Source organism: Pleurodeles waltl, chromosome 7 (genome assembly GCF_031143425.1).
Source record: "Pleurodeles waltl isolate 20211129_DDA chromosome 7, aPleWal1.hap1.20221129, whole genome shotgun sequence".
NCBI classification, from domain to species: domain Eukaryota; kingdom Metazoa; phylum Chordata; class Amphibia; order Caudata; family Salamandridae; genus Pleurodeles; species Pleurodeles waltl.
The window spans coordinates 1,103,584,573-1,103,602,270 of NC_090446.1; the positions used below are offsets into that span (position 1 = coordinate 1,103,584,573).

The 17,698-nt window shown below is 46.5% G+C and overlaps 1 protein-coding gene across 2 annotated transcripts in view; it reads right to left on the reverse strand.

Annotated features, from left to right (window-relative positions):
• SPAG9 (sperm associated antigen 9) overlaps positions 1-17,698 on the reverse strand; it is a 1,094,694-nt gene that overhangs the window by 797,227 nt on the left and 279,769 nt on the right. For both annotated transcript variants that reach the window (XM_069200034.1, XM_069200033.1), the window contains exon 12: positions 13,536-13,666. In XM_069200034.1, coding sequence (XP_069056135.1) covers positions 13,536-13,666 — 131 coding nt within the window. The remainder of the gene's footprint in view (positions 1-13,535; positions 13,667-17,698) is intronic.

Sequence of the window (17,698 nt, forward strand, 5' to 3'; positions counted from 1 at the left end):
CCTTACCACCTCATCAACCACTGAACCTCTAACAAACAGCGTGAGAAAAACGTTTTTCTCAAACAGGTGAAATATTTACTGGAACCAATATTTGAATTACTCAACTATTCTGTTTAGCTGCCCATGGAAAAAATAAGTAATCATCTATTTAGGAAAGTACAATTTTAGAGAGGTCACCCCTTGTTTTGCTAAAATACTTTTGGCACAAGGGAGAGGCGGTTGATGCTGTTCTCTGAGGGGTGAAACTACTAATGGGCACCGATTGAAGCAAGCGATCAGATTTTGATTACTTTCATGAAAATAATGTTGATTATGGTAAATGGACAACAATAAGGTTATGCAGAGTAGTTTGTGGTTGACAAAGAGGAACCTATATTTCAGAGAACTGGGCTTTAAACCATTGCTTTGTGTGCCAAATTAAGAGGTTATGGCAACATGTCCTGTCTTTTCAAGATTTGTTAAACACCAGATTATCATGCTCAGTGTGGATTACGGATTCTGGTATCCACGTCTCAAAATACATATATCAGGGAAACATTGTTGGAAACGTGGATAGAATTTCTACCCTTTAAGCACACTTGTCCTGTGGAATGCGGAGTGTTATCAATGTCAATGAATTTAATAATGCTCAGATGAAGGTCTTGGAACCATACACATTGTCATGTGATAAATACATTTACAAATCAACACGAGTGTTGCTATTTGAGCAATCAATACTAAAGACCTGAATGTGATCTATTCCTATTATTATTTCTGCTTCAGCGACAGAACCGTTGGTAGCTGGTGCTGTTCAGTGTGTTCTTACTATGTGCGATGGATTTGGATGTGCTGTGTTTTGGCCTTACCTGACATGTAAATTAAAGGTGGTGCAGCAGGATGCAACAACAACCATGCCATGACGATGCATCATCTTGAGGTGATACGATTGCTTTAAGGGGTTCTTTATACATTTTTAAGGGATGGAAATTGCAGAAACAGATACAACAGTGTTACAGAACCACTCACAGGCTACAGCTAACATATATGTACTATCTGAGGTTCCAAGTACAAAGTCTACAGGTTTAAGGAAGGTAGTTTGATAGAGTACAATATTCGAACTACTAAATGGAAATAAATTGTTAACTTTCCAGAGTTGGATCTTTTGTTAATAGTATCAATGTGCATGGCTTGGGAATCGTCTAAGTTTTTCATTTCTAGGGTTTGCATTTCACATGAAGCTGGGTTCTGAGGAATATTTAGACCTGATATTTGTAGGGTGGAGCGATCGTTGACGCCGCTGTGGAACACATAAGACCATAATGTGATTTTAGCTGAGATCCAGCAGCATCTCTCACTTTCAAGAAGCCAGTGAGGTACACTACCAAAAGAACGTGCTGAGAGACTGACTGCCATGATAAAATACTCTCCTGGTTTTTAAATTTAGCATGAGGTCTCTATTAGGTAGTCAGGCTCCAAACAAAAGAATAATAATAAAAAAATCAAGACATTAATGATACACCTTTCTTCAATACTATGCGTTGTTATACGCTGCGGGAACCTGGCTTTATCTTAACTAAGAAGTCCATGTCTGGATGAATTCAGCAGTGAATAGGGGTTAAGACACACAGATTACATTGCAGGAAACTAAACCTATTTTAGCGTCAGAAGGGTATAAGCACCAGATGGTGTTTTAGTTCACTCCAGGAAGTGTTTTTCTGATATACTTTCTCTAAATTCCCTACGTTTAAATAATAAGACTTGGTAAACAATAATTATCTACGGCAATCGATAAAAACCAACAACTATACTCTTAGTCGAACAAGGTAAACACGGTTATTCATGTGAGCCATACGTGCCCCTATCCTTTATGTTTAACCATAACATCTGCAAAGATGGCTATTAATAAACACCTCCTATTGGTGTCTGAATATGCACTGTTATATCAAAATCCTCCAACAGGCCAATGCACCAAGGCGTTGGCAAGAAAGGGTCAAACGGAGTTAAAAATATCATCAAGCTCCCAACAAGACCTCTATTATTTGCTCCAAAAGATCCAAGCAGGAAAAAGTTGGATTTCGTATTCACCTATGTCACTTCTCTGCTGAGAAAGATTTCCCACCTGGACCAGCATTTTACCTCTTTGGTTCTCAAAATCCTCCGTCAGAGCAAGGCTGCCATCTTAGGCTTGGAAGGGCTGCACCAGTCTGGACTCCTTTAATGTAAGTTCCTGTTGTATCAGTTTTCTGCATGGCAAAAAGCTCAGAACTAGAAGGAACCTGGTTTTCTTGCCTGCTTTGGGTGCAACCTCCCTAGGTAACCCTTTGCACTTTCTTCCTGCCCTCCAGAGGTGGAACAAATGATTAAGTATCTCTTTACTCCAATTGATGGGAAGTTCTTTCTGGTCCCCAGTCTGGCTTTGAGGCATCAATTCTCTCTCTAGCGAGGGTTCCTGCAGGATCCAGTCCTCTGTGGTGGGCAGAGCCGTATCAGAGTCAGGAGTCCTCATCATTTATGTGGTCTGAGCATGTGGTGGTGAGGTGCCAGTCTTATCCTGTGTACTAGCAGTGATTAGAGAATTGTCCCTGGCCAATAATTACTACTTTTCACTCTGTGGTCACCTCCTTTTGCAGCACGTCCTGTTCCCTTTACTGCAAAAACTCCACAAAGTTCTCAATCAAAGATAGCAGAACCCTTCTTCCACCAGTATTCTCCCTGGCACTCTGTATAACCACTGCCCTATTTAGTTGAGATCACCTCCCCTCTTTTAGGTCCAAACTGGTCCTCCGCCCTGCTGGGTGTGGTGCCAAAGGGTCTTGGAGCGCATGCCTTTAAAACGCGTTAAGTACAATGCATGGCCATTACCACACATGCACTTACCACAAAATGTTTTTACCAAGCATATGCTTGTACTGCGAAAATTTAGTAGTAAAAGTATAGTTGGTAAAGGCATATGCAGGGTAAAAAGTAGAGGTAAGTATAACATACATATATTTTTTTATATATACAAGTGAATATTGAACTTAAACGGCTACAGGCTCCTGGGGAGGTGGGAGGGTGCATGTGAATCTGCAGCAGAACATGCCACGAACAGATGTACACTGGGGTAAGTGACATTTTCCGTTCGATGGCATATGTAGCTGCAGATACACATGCTATGCATAGACTACAAAGCAGTTTTACCTCCCATAAAAGCGGTGGTTAGCCTGTAGGAGTTAAATACGCTTGCAGATGACAAAGCCAAATCTCAGAGGCATAAGTGGCGATACATGATTCTGACTTGGTGGGGATGGCTAAGTGTCAATAGCAGTGTCTACCTCGGGCCAAAAAGCTGTTTTTGGCTAATCGGCATATTGAGGACCACCTGTTTTATTTCAGGCTTATATCCTGAAGATCTAAGCCATTCGGGTCTTCGTATGGTGACAGCAGTGTTGATTGTTCTAGCTGCTGTGTCGGCAGAGTCTAGGGCTGACCTGATCTGATTGTTTGTGATAGCTTGCCCTTCCTCAACTATTTGTCGCGCCCTTTTAAGTTGTTCTTTGGGGAGCTGTTGTATTATATCTTTCATCTCATCCCAGTGGGCTCGGTCATATCTAGCCAACAATGCCTGGGAGTTGGCTATCCTCCACTGGTTGGCTGCCTGAGATGCAACCCTTTTGCCCGCAGCATCAAACCTTCTGCTCTCCTTGTCTGGTGGGGGTGTATCCCCTACTGACTGCGAGTTTGCTCTTTTTCTGGCTGCGCTTACCACTACAGACTCCGGAGGCAACTGTTGTGTGATAAAGGCAGGATCAGAGGGAGGAGGCTTATATTTTTTCTCCACACTAGGAGTAATTATTCTAGCTTTCACTGGCTCCTGGAATATTTGGTCTGCATGCTTTAACATGCCTGGGAGCATGGTAAGCGACTGATAAGTTGCATGGGTAGAGGAAAGTGTATTAAAAAGGAAGTCATCCTCTAACGGCTCAGTGTGCATGTCGATATTGTGATAGGATGCCGCCCTAGCTATGACCTGAGTATAGCCTGTACTATCCTCTGATGGTGATGGCTTAGAGGGATAGCAGTCTGGGTTGTTATCTGGAAGGGGATCTGGATCATAAAGATCCCATGGATCTACATTGTCGTGCTGTGAATCAAATGAATGTACAGGAGATTGCACAGGTGTGGGACTAGTAGGGGGAGAGATAAACAAATGGGGGGGGGGGAGTGGGGGGAGTGAGGAGGAGAAAATTGACGAGGTGGAGGTTTTTCTTACATTTTTGGCACTTTAGCTGGTGGCTGAGCAGTGTCCAGTTCTTCTTGAAAGGCTAATTTCCTTTTAGGCTTTAGAGGAGGTGCTGTAATAATTCTGCCAGTGTCTTTGTGGATGTGAATCCTGGCTTGTCTTTCATCTATTGCCTCCATTTGTGAATGTTCCTCAGTCATTTTATGGCTTTCTTTGAGTGATTGCGAAAGTCCATGTTCCTCCGTATAAATTGGCCTTTTTGGCTCCGAAGCTGTTTTTTTTTCGTTACCGAAAGGCTGGGAGTGGATGATGGCCTTGGCTCCGAAAACGATTTTCGAGGTTTCGACTCGAAGGATTGATGCTTGGTGGTCTCGGAAACAGAGCTTCGGCTTGAGTCTGAAGGCTTAGGTGGCGTGGCGTTTTTTGGTGGCAAAGTTGTTGGTTGGTCACTGAAGGTCTTTTTAAAGGTCGGGCCATGGCCTACCGGCAGTGGCGTTCCCAAGGCCTTATGTTTGGGCTTGGCTGGGCAGGGGCAGGCATACTCACGTGCTGTCCTCCCGGGACTGGACTGTCGTCCTCTGACTCCTGCTCAGAGTCGGATCCTTGAATGGAGACTGCCGTGTGCATGATCTCCTCCTCCTCGACGTCGAGACATTCGGTGCTCTTGGATGCCATCTCGAGTCTCCGTGCTCTTCTGTCTCTGAGCGTTTTCTTCAAACGGAAGGATCTGCAGGCCTCGCAGTTTTCTTATCGCTGGTCTGGGGAAAGAGAGATTACAGACGAGATGTTGGTCTGTGTATGAAAATGTGTGGCACCGAGGACAAAAGCGGAATGGGGTCCGGTCCATGAGGCTTCCACGCAGTCGGCCTGATCAGACCAGAGTTGGGCACGGGTGCCCCGAAGGGCGAGTAAAGTTTGCCAAACATTAACGACGAGAATTAGAGAGTTTTAGAACTTTTCCGACTCGAACTATCGGAGCGAAAATAAACACGTCCGAACCCGATGGCGGAAAGAAAACAATCTAACATAGAGTTGATGCCCATGCGCAATGGAGCCGAAGAGGAGTCGTCACGATCCCGGGACTCAAAAAAACGTATTCGAAAGAAAACAACTTGTAACACTCCGAGCCCAACACTAGATGGCAGACTATGCATAGCATGTGTATCTGCAGCTACACATGCCATCGAACTATATATATATATATATATATATATATATATATATATATATATATATATATATATATATATATATATTGCGTTTTTGATGGTGGCGAATAGGTCTATGTCTGGCGTTCCCCAGTGATGAAAGTACTTGGGGATGAATTTCCCACTCGTGTGTTTGTTGATGATCTGGGCTGAGAACATCTGCCAATTGGTTGTGTATCCCTGGAATGTACTGTTCTACTAGGTGAATGTTGTGTATTGCCCAATGCCAAATATTTTGTGCTAGAAGGGACAGTTGCGATGAGTAGGTCCCTCCTCGTTTGTTTAGGTAATACATTGTAGTCATGTTGTCTGTTTTGATCAGAATGTGTTTGTGAACGAGAAGAGGTTGAAAGGCTTTGAGTGCTAGGAATACGGCTAGCAATTCTAGGTGATTTATGTGAAGTTGTTGGTTTTTGGTGTCCCATTGTCCTTGAATGTTGTGATTGTTGAGGTGTGCTCCCCATCCAATCATTGATGCATCTGTTTTAAGTGTGGTTTGAGGCACAGGGTCTTGAAATGGCTGCCCTTTGTTTAAATTTGTGGAATTCCACCACTGAAGCGATCTGCGTGTTTGGCGGTCTATCAACACTAGCTCTTGAAGTTGACAGTGTGCCATTGTTTTGCAAGGCACTGTTGTAAGGGCTGCATGTTTGATCCTGCATTTGGGACAATGGCGATGCATGATGCCATCATGCCCAACAGTTTCATTACAAATTTGACTGTGTACTGTTGGTTTGACTGAATTTGTGCTAATACATTGTGGAAGGTTTGTACCCTTTGTGGGCTTGGGCTTGCAAGTGTTGTTTGCGTATTTAGTGTGGCTCCTAAATACTTTTGAATTTGTGCAAGTTGCAAGTGGGATTTCTAGTAGTTTATAGAGAACACTAGAGTGTGCAGGGTTTGTATTACATAATGTGAATGGTCTTCACACTGTGTATGACGGTTGGATTTTATTAGGCAATCGTCCAGATATGGAAAGACATGGATGTGTTGTCTTCTTATGTAGGGTGCAACTACCGCAAGGCATTTTGTAAATACTCTGGGAGCTGTTGTTATCCCGAAGGGTAACACTTTGAACTGGTAATGTTTTCCCCGTAATACAAACCTGAGATATTTTCTGTGCGCTGGATGGATGGGTATGTGAAAATACGCATCTTTTAAATCCAGTGTTGCCATGTATTCTCCCTGTTTTAGCAAGGGAACTACATCTTGTAGTGTGACCATGCGGAAATGTTCTGATTTGATGAAGAGGTTTAATGTCCTGAGATCTAAAATTGGTCTTAGTGTTTTGTCTTTTTTGGGAATAAGGAAATATAGGGAGTAAACGCCTGTTCTTTTTTGATGGTGAGGTACTAGTTCTAGGGCTTGTTTTGTTAATAGTGCTGTACCTCTATTTGTAGCAGGTCCAGATGTTGTGCCAACAGTTTGTGCCTTCTTCGGGGAACATCTGGAAGGAAATGTGTGAACTCTATGCAGTAACCATGTTGGATAATTGATTGAACCCATGTGTCCATGGTTATGTCTGACCAGTGTTTGTGGTATTTTGTTTATCTTCCCCCTACCAGTGATGCGTGTTGGGGAAGTGTGACATGGAAGTCACTGTTTGTTACCGGAGGTCTGGTTGGTAGGCTGAAAGTTTCCCCTTGCTCTTGGGAACTGTCCCCTGAATGAACCACGAAACCCCCCTCTCTGGTATTGTGACTGGTAGGTGGGTTTTGTTTGGGAGGTGGATGCCTCGGAGGGTTGCTGTCTAAACCCTCCCCTAAATTGTGGCTTCCTAAATGTCCCCCTATACTGGGAAGAGTAGAGCGCGCCCATGGCTTTGGCCGTGTCTGTGTCCTTCTTCATTTTTTCAACGGCGGTGTCCACCTCTGGCCCAAATAGTTGCTGCTGGTTGAACGGCATGTTTAACACCGCTTGCTGTATTTCAGGTTTGAAACCTCAACTTCGTAGCCATGCAAGCCTCCTGATGGTGACTGCTGTGTTTACAGTTCTTGCTGCGGTATCGGCAGAGTCCAGTGCCGAACGGATCTGGTTGTTGGAGATGGCTTGTCCTTCCTCAACCACCTGTTGAGCCTGTTTTTGATGTTCTTTTGGTAGATGCTGAATGATATCATGCATGTCATCCCAATAGGCTCGGTCTTAACGGGCGAGGAGGGCCTGTGAATTGGCGATACGCCATTGGTTGGCAGCTTGCGACGCCACTCTCTTCCCTGCTGCGTCAAATTTGCGGCTTTCTTTATCAGGTGGTGGTGCATCTCCTGACGATTGCGAGTTTGCCCGCTTTCTTGCGGCTCCCACTACTACAGAGTCCGGAGGGAGCTGCAGTGTAATGAACACAGGGTCCGATGGGGGTGGTTTATATTTTTTCTCCACCCGCGGTGTGATGGCCCTTCCCTTGACCAGCTCTTGAAAGAAATGTTGTGCATGCTTAAGCATGCCTGGTAGCATGGGCAGGCTTTGATATGACGCATGTGTGGACGCCAGGCTACTGAAAATAAAATCATCCTCCAATGGTTCTGAGTGCATAGTGACATTATGGAATGTCGCAGCCCTGGCTAGTACTTATGTATAGGAGGTGCTATCCTCTAGAGGAGATGGCTTTGAGGGGTAGCACTCAGGACTGTTGTCTGAAACCAGTGGGTCGTAGAGGTCCCAGGGATCTGCATCGTCCTGTGTTTGCACAGTATGTGTGGGTGACTGTGCAGTTGGGGTGCCAAATGGTGACCTTCCCTTTGTGGCGAATGTGGTGGCGATATTTCTGGTGAGAAATGTGGAGTTGGTGACCTTTCTCTAGCCACCTTTGCTCTTGGCTGATCAGTTTCAGTCTGTGTGAAAAGCCAATTTCCTTTTAAATTTGAGAGGAGGGATAGTTTGAATTTTTCCAGTATCCTTCTGGATCTGTAATCCTGGTTGACTTTGATCAAACTCCTCCACATCCAGCTCCTGCTTAAACCTGTGCGATGTTGAATGTGTAATCTGCAGATAGGTAGATATTGCAGTGAGATGTATTTTAATTGAAGAGAATGCTAGCTTAGACTTTTGTAAGTGTAATAAGTAGCCTACAATGTCTTTTGCGGAAGCATGCAGTGGTTGAATCCGATTAGTGTGGCAGTAGTAAACAAATATTTTCCATTTGTTTGCGTAGCAATGTCTTGTAGTGGGTTTTCTAGCTTGTTTAATGACCTCCATACATTCTTGTGTAAGGTCTAAATGTCCAAATTCTAAGATCTCAGGAGCCAGATTGCTAGATTGAGTGATGCTGGATTCGGGTGTCTGATCTGTTGTTTGTGTTGCGTTAACAGATCTAGCCTGTTCGGTAATTTGATGTGAGGTACTACTGATAAATCTAGCAGTGTTGTGTACCACGGTTGGCGAGCCCAGGTTGGTGCTATAAGTATTAGTTTGACTTTGTTTTGACTTAGTTTGTTTACCAGATAAGGAATGAGTGGGAGAGGGGGAAAAGCATAAGCAAATATTCTCTGACCAACTGATCCATAACGCATTGCCCTTGGACTGAGGGTGTGGGTACCTGGATGCGAAGTTTTGGCATTTTGCGTTTTTTGTTGCGACTAGGTCTATTTTTGGCATTCCCCAGCGTAGAAAATAATCTTGTAGGATCTGGGGATGAATCTCCCATTCGTATGTTTGTTGGTGATCTCAACTGAGATTGTCGGCCAACTGGTTCTGAATGCCTGGGATGGACTGTGCTATTAGGCGAATGTGATTGTGACTTGCCCAATGCCAAATTTTCTGTGCTAAGAGACACAGTTGTGCCGAGTGTGTCCCTCCTTGTTTGTTGAGGTAATACATTGTCGTCATGTTGTCGGTTTTGACAAGAATGTGTTTGTGGGCTATCAGTGGCTGAAATGCTTTTAATGCTAGAAACACTGCCAACAGTTCTAAATGATTTATGTGCAGTTGTTTTTGTTGATTGTCCCATTGACCCTGTATGCTGTGCTGGTTGAGGTGTGCTCCCCACCCCATCATGGAAGCATCTGCTGTGATCACGTCTTGAGGCACTGGGTCTTGGAATGGCCGCCCTTGGTTTAAATTTATAGGGTTCTACCATTGAAGCGAGAAGTGTGTCTGGCGGTCTACCAACACTAGATCTTGGAGTTGACCCTGTGCTTGTGTCCACTGTTTTGCTAGGAACTGTTGTAAGGGCCGCATGTGTAATCTTGCGTTTGGGACAATGGCTATGCATGAAGACATCATGCCTAGAAGTTTCATTACAAACCTCACTTGGTAGTGTTGGTTTGGCTGTATGTTCAATGTTATATTTTGGAACGCTTGTACCCTTTGTGGACTTGGAGTTGCAATTGCTTTTTGTGTGTTGAGTGTTGCTCCCAAGTATTGTTGTATTTGGGATGGCTGCAGATGTGATTTTTGGTAATTTATAGAAAACCCTAGTTTGTGTAGAGTTTCTATACCATATTGTGTGTGAAGAAAACACTGTTGTTGAGTGCTGGTTTTTATTAGCCAGTCGTCTAAGTATGGGAATACGTGCATGTGCTGTCTCCTTATGTGAGCGGCTACTACTGCAAGACATTTTGTGTATACCCTTGTGGCTGTTGTTATCCCGAACGGTAACACTTTGAATTGGTAGTGTACGCTGTGTATTACAAACTTTAAGTATTTTCTGTGGGACGGATGCATGGGTATGTGAAAGTAGGCATCCTTGAGAACTAATGTTGACATGCAGTCCTCTTTTTTGAGTAAGAGAACCACTTCTTGAAGTGTTACCATGTGGAAGTGATCCGATTTGATGAAGAGCCTCAGGGGGTGATTCCGACTGGGGCGGGCGGCGGTAGCCGCCCGCCCCGCGGGAACCGCCAAATGGCCGCTCCGCGGTCGAAAGACCGCGGAGGCCATTCAGGCTTTCCCGCTGGGCTGGCGGGCGACCGCCAGGAGGCCGCCCGCCAGCCCAGCGGGAAACCCCTCCCCACGAGGAAGCCGGCTCCGAATAGAGCCGGCGGAGTGGGTATGTGCGACGGGTGCAGTTTGCACCCGTCGCGTATTTCAGTGTCTGCATTGCAGACACTGAAATACCCAGTGGGGCCCTCTTACGGGGGCCCCTGCAGTGCCCATGCCATTGGCATGGGCACTGCAGGGGCCCCCAGGGGCCCCGCGGCACCCCCTACCGCCATCCTGTTCCTGGCGGGCGAACCGCCAGGAACAGGATGGCGGTAGGGGGTGTCAGAATCCCCCATGGCGGCGCAGCAAGCTGCACCGCCATGGGGGATTCCAAGGGCAGCGGAAAACCGGCGGGAGACCGCCGGTTTTCCTTGTCTGACCGCGGCCAAACCGCCGCGGTCAGAATGCCCGGCGGGGCACCGCCAGCCTGTTGGCGGTGCTCCCGCATCCCCCATCCCCGCATCCCGCATCCCCGGCCCCGGCGGTCCTTGACCGCCGGGGTCGGAATGACCCCCTCAGTGTTCTGAGGTCTAATATGGGTCTTAACATTTTGTTTTTCTTTGGGATTCGGAAATATAGTGAGTACGCCTGTCCCTTTTTGATGGTTGGGTACTAATTCTATTGCTTGTTTTTGTAACAATGCTTGGACTTCTAGTTGTAACAGGTGTAAGTGTAGTTTGGCTTTGGCCGCGTCTGTGTCCTTTTTTAATTTTTCAATTGCTGTGTCCACTTCCGGCCCAAACGATTGTTCCTGGTTGAAAGGCATGTTTAACACAGCTTGTTGGATTTCAGGCCTGATTCCTGATCTTCGTAACCATGCATGCCTGCGAATGGTTACTGCAGTGTTGACTGTTCGTGCTGCTGTGTCTGCAGAGTCCGTTGGGGGAGGATTGTATTTTTTTTCTCCACCCTAGGTGTGATAGCCCTTCCTTTCACTGGCTCCTAGAAGACCTGTTTTGTGTGCTTAAGCATGCCTGGGAGCATTGGCAGACTCTGGTAGGAAGTGTGGGTGGACGCCAAGGTGTTGAATAGGAAATCATCCTCTATTGGCTCTGAATGCATTGCTACATTGTGGAATGTATCTGCCCTTGATAGTACCTGCGTATATGCAGTACTGTCCTCTGGAGGTGACGGCCTTGTTGGGTAACAATCTGGGCTGTTGTCTGATACCGGAGCATCATTTAAGTCCCATGCATCTGGATCATCCTGTGTATTCCCTGTATGGGTCGGTGACTGCATTGGGGGTGTTGTTACCGGGGACAGCTGTGGTGAATGCAGTGGAGAAGGTTGTGGCGAAAACCTTGGTGGTGGTGTTTTATCTCTTGCCACCTTTGCCTTCGGCTGCATTTCTGACTGATGAAATGCCAGCTTTGTTTTAGTTTTAATTGGAGGAAGGAGTTTATATTTTCCCAGTCTCTTTCTAGATATGCAACCTCCTTTGGGTATGGTCTGGTTCCCCCATACCTATCCCCTGCTCAAATCTGTGGTTTTGCATTTGGCCGAAAAGTCCTTGCTCTTCTGTGTAAGAGCTTCTTCTCGGCTCCGAAGGAGCTTTTTCCGGTACTGAAGCTTCCGAGAAAGTCTTTTTCGGTTCCGACGTAACGTTTCTCACCTTGGGTGAGTCGAACTCTCGGTGCCAAGATCGTTCGGAGCCTGAATCTCGACTGGAGTCTGATGTCTTCGGCAGTTCTTTGGCCTTTTTCAGTGCCGATGTTTGGTCACCGTCTTTTCGATGGGTTAAGCCATGGCCTGCTGGCGATGGCATCCCCTTGGCCTTTATGATCTTTGTGTGAGTCTTGGACGGGGCAGTTTTACTCACTGTTTTCTGCGTCGTCGCGGGTCGCTCACTTTCGGAATCATCTGAGTCTGTTCCCCGGATGGAAATTCTTTCCTCCTCTTCGACGTCGAGTTGTTCCCTCGGTGTCGACGCCATTTGTAGTCTTCTGGCTCGTCATTCGCGTAGGGTCTTTTTCGATCGAAATGTCCGACTGGCCTCCCTGTGTTCTGGTGATAGACACAGATTACAGACTAAGCGTTGGTCTGCATAAGGATACTTCAAGTGGCACGTCGGACAGAAGCGGAAGGGGGTCCGGTCCATTAGTTTTGTCAATGGATGCGGTCGGGCCAACCAGGCCCTGCTGAAGAGCGGAAGCCCCGAAGGGCCGCCGGAGCGCTTCTACTATCGGTGTCGATACGCTAAACCGGTACCGAGCGTGAACAATACCGTTGAATTTTCGATATTTCGCTAACTTTCCCGATTTGAAATACGGAGCGAAGAGGAACACGTCCGAACCCGATGGCGGAAAGAAAACTATCTAAGATGGAGTCGACGCCCATGTGCAATTGAGCCGAAAGAGAGGAGTCCCTCGGTCTCGTGACTCGAAAAGACTTCTTCGAAGAAAAACAACTTGTAACACTCCGAGCCCAACACTAGATGGCAGGATAATGCACAGCATGTTTATCTGCAGCTACACATGCCACCAAACATATATATACACACACATGGCCCGATTGTAGTTCCTGCAGAATATTTTCTCTGGCCAGGGTCTGCGGTAACATACACCACTATTGGACCAGAGGTCCTTCAGATTGCAGAGATATTAGCTGTCCACTAGACATGCATCTAATGATGGCATTACATGAGTATATGAAAGAAGCTCCTTAGAAATCTTCTGGGAATTACTAGGTCTACTCTTGTTTTTGGTGAATGATTACTATTTGATGGTGCAAGGGTTCCTCCCCCAACACCAGCAGCTCAACCACAAAGAATGTCAATGTAGATTAAAGATCTAGTATGTTGAATTACTTGGAAGATTCATACTGCAAAATGCTCCCCATTACATCCAGGCCCCAAGACACATTTGGGTAGAGTATAAACACTAGTCACTGGATCTAGCAGAACAAAAAGGTGATGGAATGATCTCACCAAATGTAAATAAATTTGGGTCATAATCCAATCCATCCATTCATTAACCTCTCTGGCCCTCGATGTACATAACCTGGGAAAGTTCTAGCTTTCTCATGAATAACTGAAATCTTATTCTTTACAGTCAACAACACTTTTCTTACTGCTGCATGATTCACAGTATTGTAGGATATGAAAATGATTTTAAAAAATGGTTTAAATAATTGTCAAGAAATAAAATAAAACAACAACACATTCAACGTTTTGGCACAAATAACAAGATGTCCAATATGAATATGTTCACCTTATCATCTCAGTCCATCTCACCGCCTCCTGTAGTTCCATCAACCTTTCTTTATACTGATTCCTTTCCATCAAAACACGAGCCATTTCCACACGAGTGAAACGTTTTCTCTGAGCAGTTGGGACATCATTCTGTAAGAAGATGAAAACAAGTTAAGTTAAACATTATGAAGTGGAAAGAGAGTGAAAAGGAAAGGTAAAAAGCTGGAGAGGGAAATAACTAATCTTGAGAAGGAGAAGCTTAGGATGGAGGCAGAAACAGCTCCATCTAGGGAACGCATTCACCTCCAGTTCAGGACAGGTAGAAGTCAAGATTCCAGGAGAGTTGGTACCCTTGTATGTGGTAGGGCAGATTATATTGCAGTGGTTTCTTGTAAGGTGTAGGCCTTGAATGAGGTGCCCATTGCAGCTGCTTTAATGAGTCACACTCCTTCAGAAGGGTCAGCCATCATTGGAAGGATATCTATGGCACACTGGATGGTCTATGAGCGGCTAAAGGAAGTGCAATACCTTCAGAGGTACAAAAAGTGAAAGTGGATGGTGTTCCATTTGAAACTTGGATTCATTGTGTATGGAGTGTAGGAAGTTGGCACTGTATATACTATTTCAAAGTAAGAAATAGTGTGCACAGAGTCCAAGGGTTCCCCTTGGAGGTAAGATAGTGGCAAAAGTAGATAATTCTAATGCTTTATTTTGTGGTAGTGTGGTCGAGCAGTAGGCTTATCAGAGGGTAGTGTTAAGCATTTGTTGTACACACACATGCAATAAATGAGGAACACCCACTCAAAGACTTACTCCAGGCCAATAGGTTTTTATATTGAAAAATATCTTTTCTTATTTTATTTCAAGAACCACAGGTTCAAGATTTACATTAAAAACTTTAAATGTAAGGTACTTCACTTAGATACTTTAGCAACTTTGAATAAAAACAATATCATGTACAGTCTTTGTAAAAATGGCAATAAGCTATTTTCAAAGAGGACACAGTGCAAAAATCAACAGTTCCTGGGGGAGGTAAGTAAAGGTTAGATTAGGAGGTAAGTAAAACACTTACAAGTCTCAGGTCTGGGGCATAGGCAGCCCACCGTTGGGGGTTCAAGGCAACCCCAAAGTTACCACGCCAGCAGCTCAGGGCTGGTCAGGGGCAGAGGTCAAAGAGGTGCCCAAATTACATAGGCGCCCACGGAGAACAAGGGTGCTCCGGTTCCAGTCTGCCAGCAGGTAAGTACCTGCGTCCTCGGGGGGCAGACCAGGGGGGTATTGTAGAGCACTGGGGGGTACACAAGTAGGCACACAAAACACCCTCAGCGGCACAGGGGTGGCCGGGTGCAGTGTGCAAAGCAGGCGTTGGGTTTCAGATAGGAAACAATGGAGGGACCCTGGGGGTCACTCTAGCGGTGCAGGCAGGCACGGGGGGCTTCTCGGGACAGCCACCACCTGGGCTAGGCAGAGGGTCGCCTGGGGGTCACTCCTGCTTCGTAGTTCGGTTCCTTCAGGTCCTGGGGCTGCAGGTGCAGTGTTGGTTCCAGGCGTCGGGTCCCTTGTTACAGGCAGTCGCAGTCAGGGGGAGCCTCTGGATTCTCTCTGCAGGCGTCACTGTGGGGGCTCAGGGGGGTCATCTCTGGTTACTCACAGGCTCGCAGTCGCCAGGGAGTCCTCCCTTAGGTGTTGGTTCTCTGGATCTCGAGCCGGGGGCGTCGGGTGCAGAGTGGGAAGTCTCACGCTTCCAGTGGGAAACGTGAAGTCTTTGAAAGTTGCTTCTTTGTTGCAAAGAAGTAGCTGGTTTTGAACAGGGCGCTGTTCACTGGAGTTTCTTGGTCCTTTAGTCCAGGGCAGTCCTCTGAGGCTTCAGAGGTCGCTGGTCCCTGTCGGATGCGTCGCTGGTGCAGGTTTTCGAAGTTGGAGACAGGCCGGTAGGGCTGGGGCCAAAGCAGTTGTTGTCTTCCTCCTTCTCTGCAGGCTTGTAGGTCAGCAGTCCTTCTTGTTTCTTCAGGTTGCAGGAATCTGATTTCCTGGGATCTGTGGAGCCCCTAAATACTGAATTTAGGGGGGTGTTTAGGTCTGGGAGGGCAGTAGCCAATGGCTACTGTCCTTGAGGGTGGCTACACCATCTTTGTGCCTCCTCCCTGTGGGGACGGGGGGCTCATCCCAAATCCTATTGGGGGAATCCTCCAAACTCAAGATGGAGGATTTCTCAAGGCAGGGGTCACCTCAGCTCAGGACACCTTAGGGGCTGTCCTGACTGGTGGGTGACTCCTCATTGTTTTTCTAATTATCTCCTCCAGCCTTGCCGCCAAAAGTGGGGGCAGTAGCCGAAGGGGCGGGCATCTCCACTAGCTGGGATGCCCTGGGGCGCTGTAACAAAAGGGGTGAGCCTTTGAGACTCACCGCCAAGTGTTCACAGTTCCTGCAGGGGGAGGTGAGAAGCACCTCCACCCAGTACAGGCTTTGTTCCTGGCCACAGAGTGACACAGGCACTCTCTCCATGTGGCCAGCAACATGTCTGGTGTGTGGCAGGCTGGAAAACACTAGTCAGCCCACACTGGAAGTCGGGTATGTTTTCAGGGGGCATCTCTAAGATGCCCTCTGGGTGTATGTTACAATACATTGCACACTGGCATCAGTGTGCATTTATTGTGCTGAGAAGTTTGATACCAAACTTCCCAGTTTTAAGTGCAGCCATTATGGAACTGTGGAGTTTGTGTTTGACAAACTCCCAGACCATATACTCCTATGGCTACCCTGCACTTACAATGTCTAAGGTTTTGCTTAGACACTGTAGGGGCATTGTGCTCATGCACATATGCCCTCACCTGTGGTATGGTGCACCCTGCATTAGGGCTGTAAGGCCTGCTAGAGGGGTGACTTACCTATGCCACAGGCAGTGTGAGGTTGGCATGTCACTCTGAGGGGAGTGCCATGTTGACTTAGTCATTTTCTCCCCACCAGCACACACAAGCTGAGAGGCAGTGTGCCTGTGCTGAATGAGGGGTCCCCAGGGTGGCATAAGACATGCTGCAGCCCGTAGAGACCTTCCCTGGCATCAGGGCCATTGGTACCAGGGGTACCAGTTACAAGGGGCTCACCCGAGTGTTAGGGTTGTACCAATTGTGGAGACAAAGGTACAGTTTAGGGAAAGAGCACTGGTGCTGGGGCCTGGTTAGCACGGTCCCAGCACACTTTCAAATCATTACTTAGCATCACCAAAGGCAAAACGTTAGGGGGTAACTATGCCAAGGAGGCATTTCCTTACATGGAGGCCTAGGAATTTCAGACCCTTAACCCACTGATGGTGATAGAACCACTCAAGAAGGAGTGATCCAGCCCAATTAGGCAGTACCTATCAGATCTGACAGAGCGAGATCAAGGGAAGCTTGCAGATTTGGCTGACCAGTGGTTAGCTAACAGGGCTCACAAGGGGCTAGATCAGCATGGTTCTCAGCCAAAAAGGGGGAGGAACTTTCCACAGACTTGTTCCAAATTGGAGGATAAGTGCCAGGGCATTCTCAAAGGGCTTGATGTGAAATAAAAATTATAATGGTGTGTCTGATAAGAAGCATCATGAGAATGGAGGCCAGAGAGGTTCTTCCAAGTCTATGGTGGAGACTTGTTATACATGCCACCAGTGATAAATATAGGGGAAGGGACCAAAGAGGCCCCTGCTGCACTAAAAGTGGCTATGAACATCTGGGCAAGGAAGACAGATCCTCTGAAGCACATTCATCCAAATACGATTAGGTTTCTGTAAGAAGGCAGTTTCAGTGAGAGGAAAGTGTCGACCCTGAGGTAAACTGGAGCTTTCAGGATTACAGATGAAAATATCAAGTCTGAGGAGATTCTTCCTGGTACTGGTTTGGTAGCCAGTGGTGAGGAAATGGAGTACTAGCTTGCCCCAGCTGAAGAAGAAATATATGGCAAAGCAACCATGATAATAGTAGGAGTGAGTGAGAAGCAACTTGTTGATAATATTCTTTGGGAAATGATTTGTCTGCCCCTGGTTAAGTGTCAGGAGCAAACACCTTTATGGCTTGGACTTGATCAGCTGTGTCAAACAGAGCTGAGGTTGAGTGTCAGAAGGTGACTGGGACAATTTCCCATTTGAAGGAACTACTACAACGTAGTTTGCAGGAAAGGGCAATCCCCGGGAAGGGACTGGCAATGGGG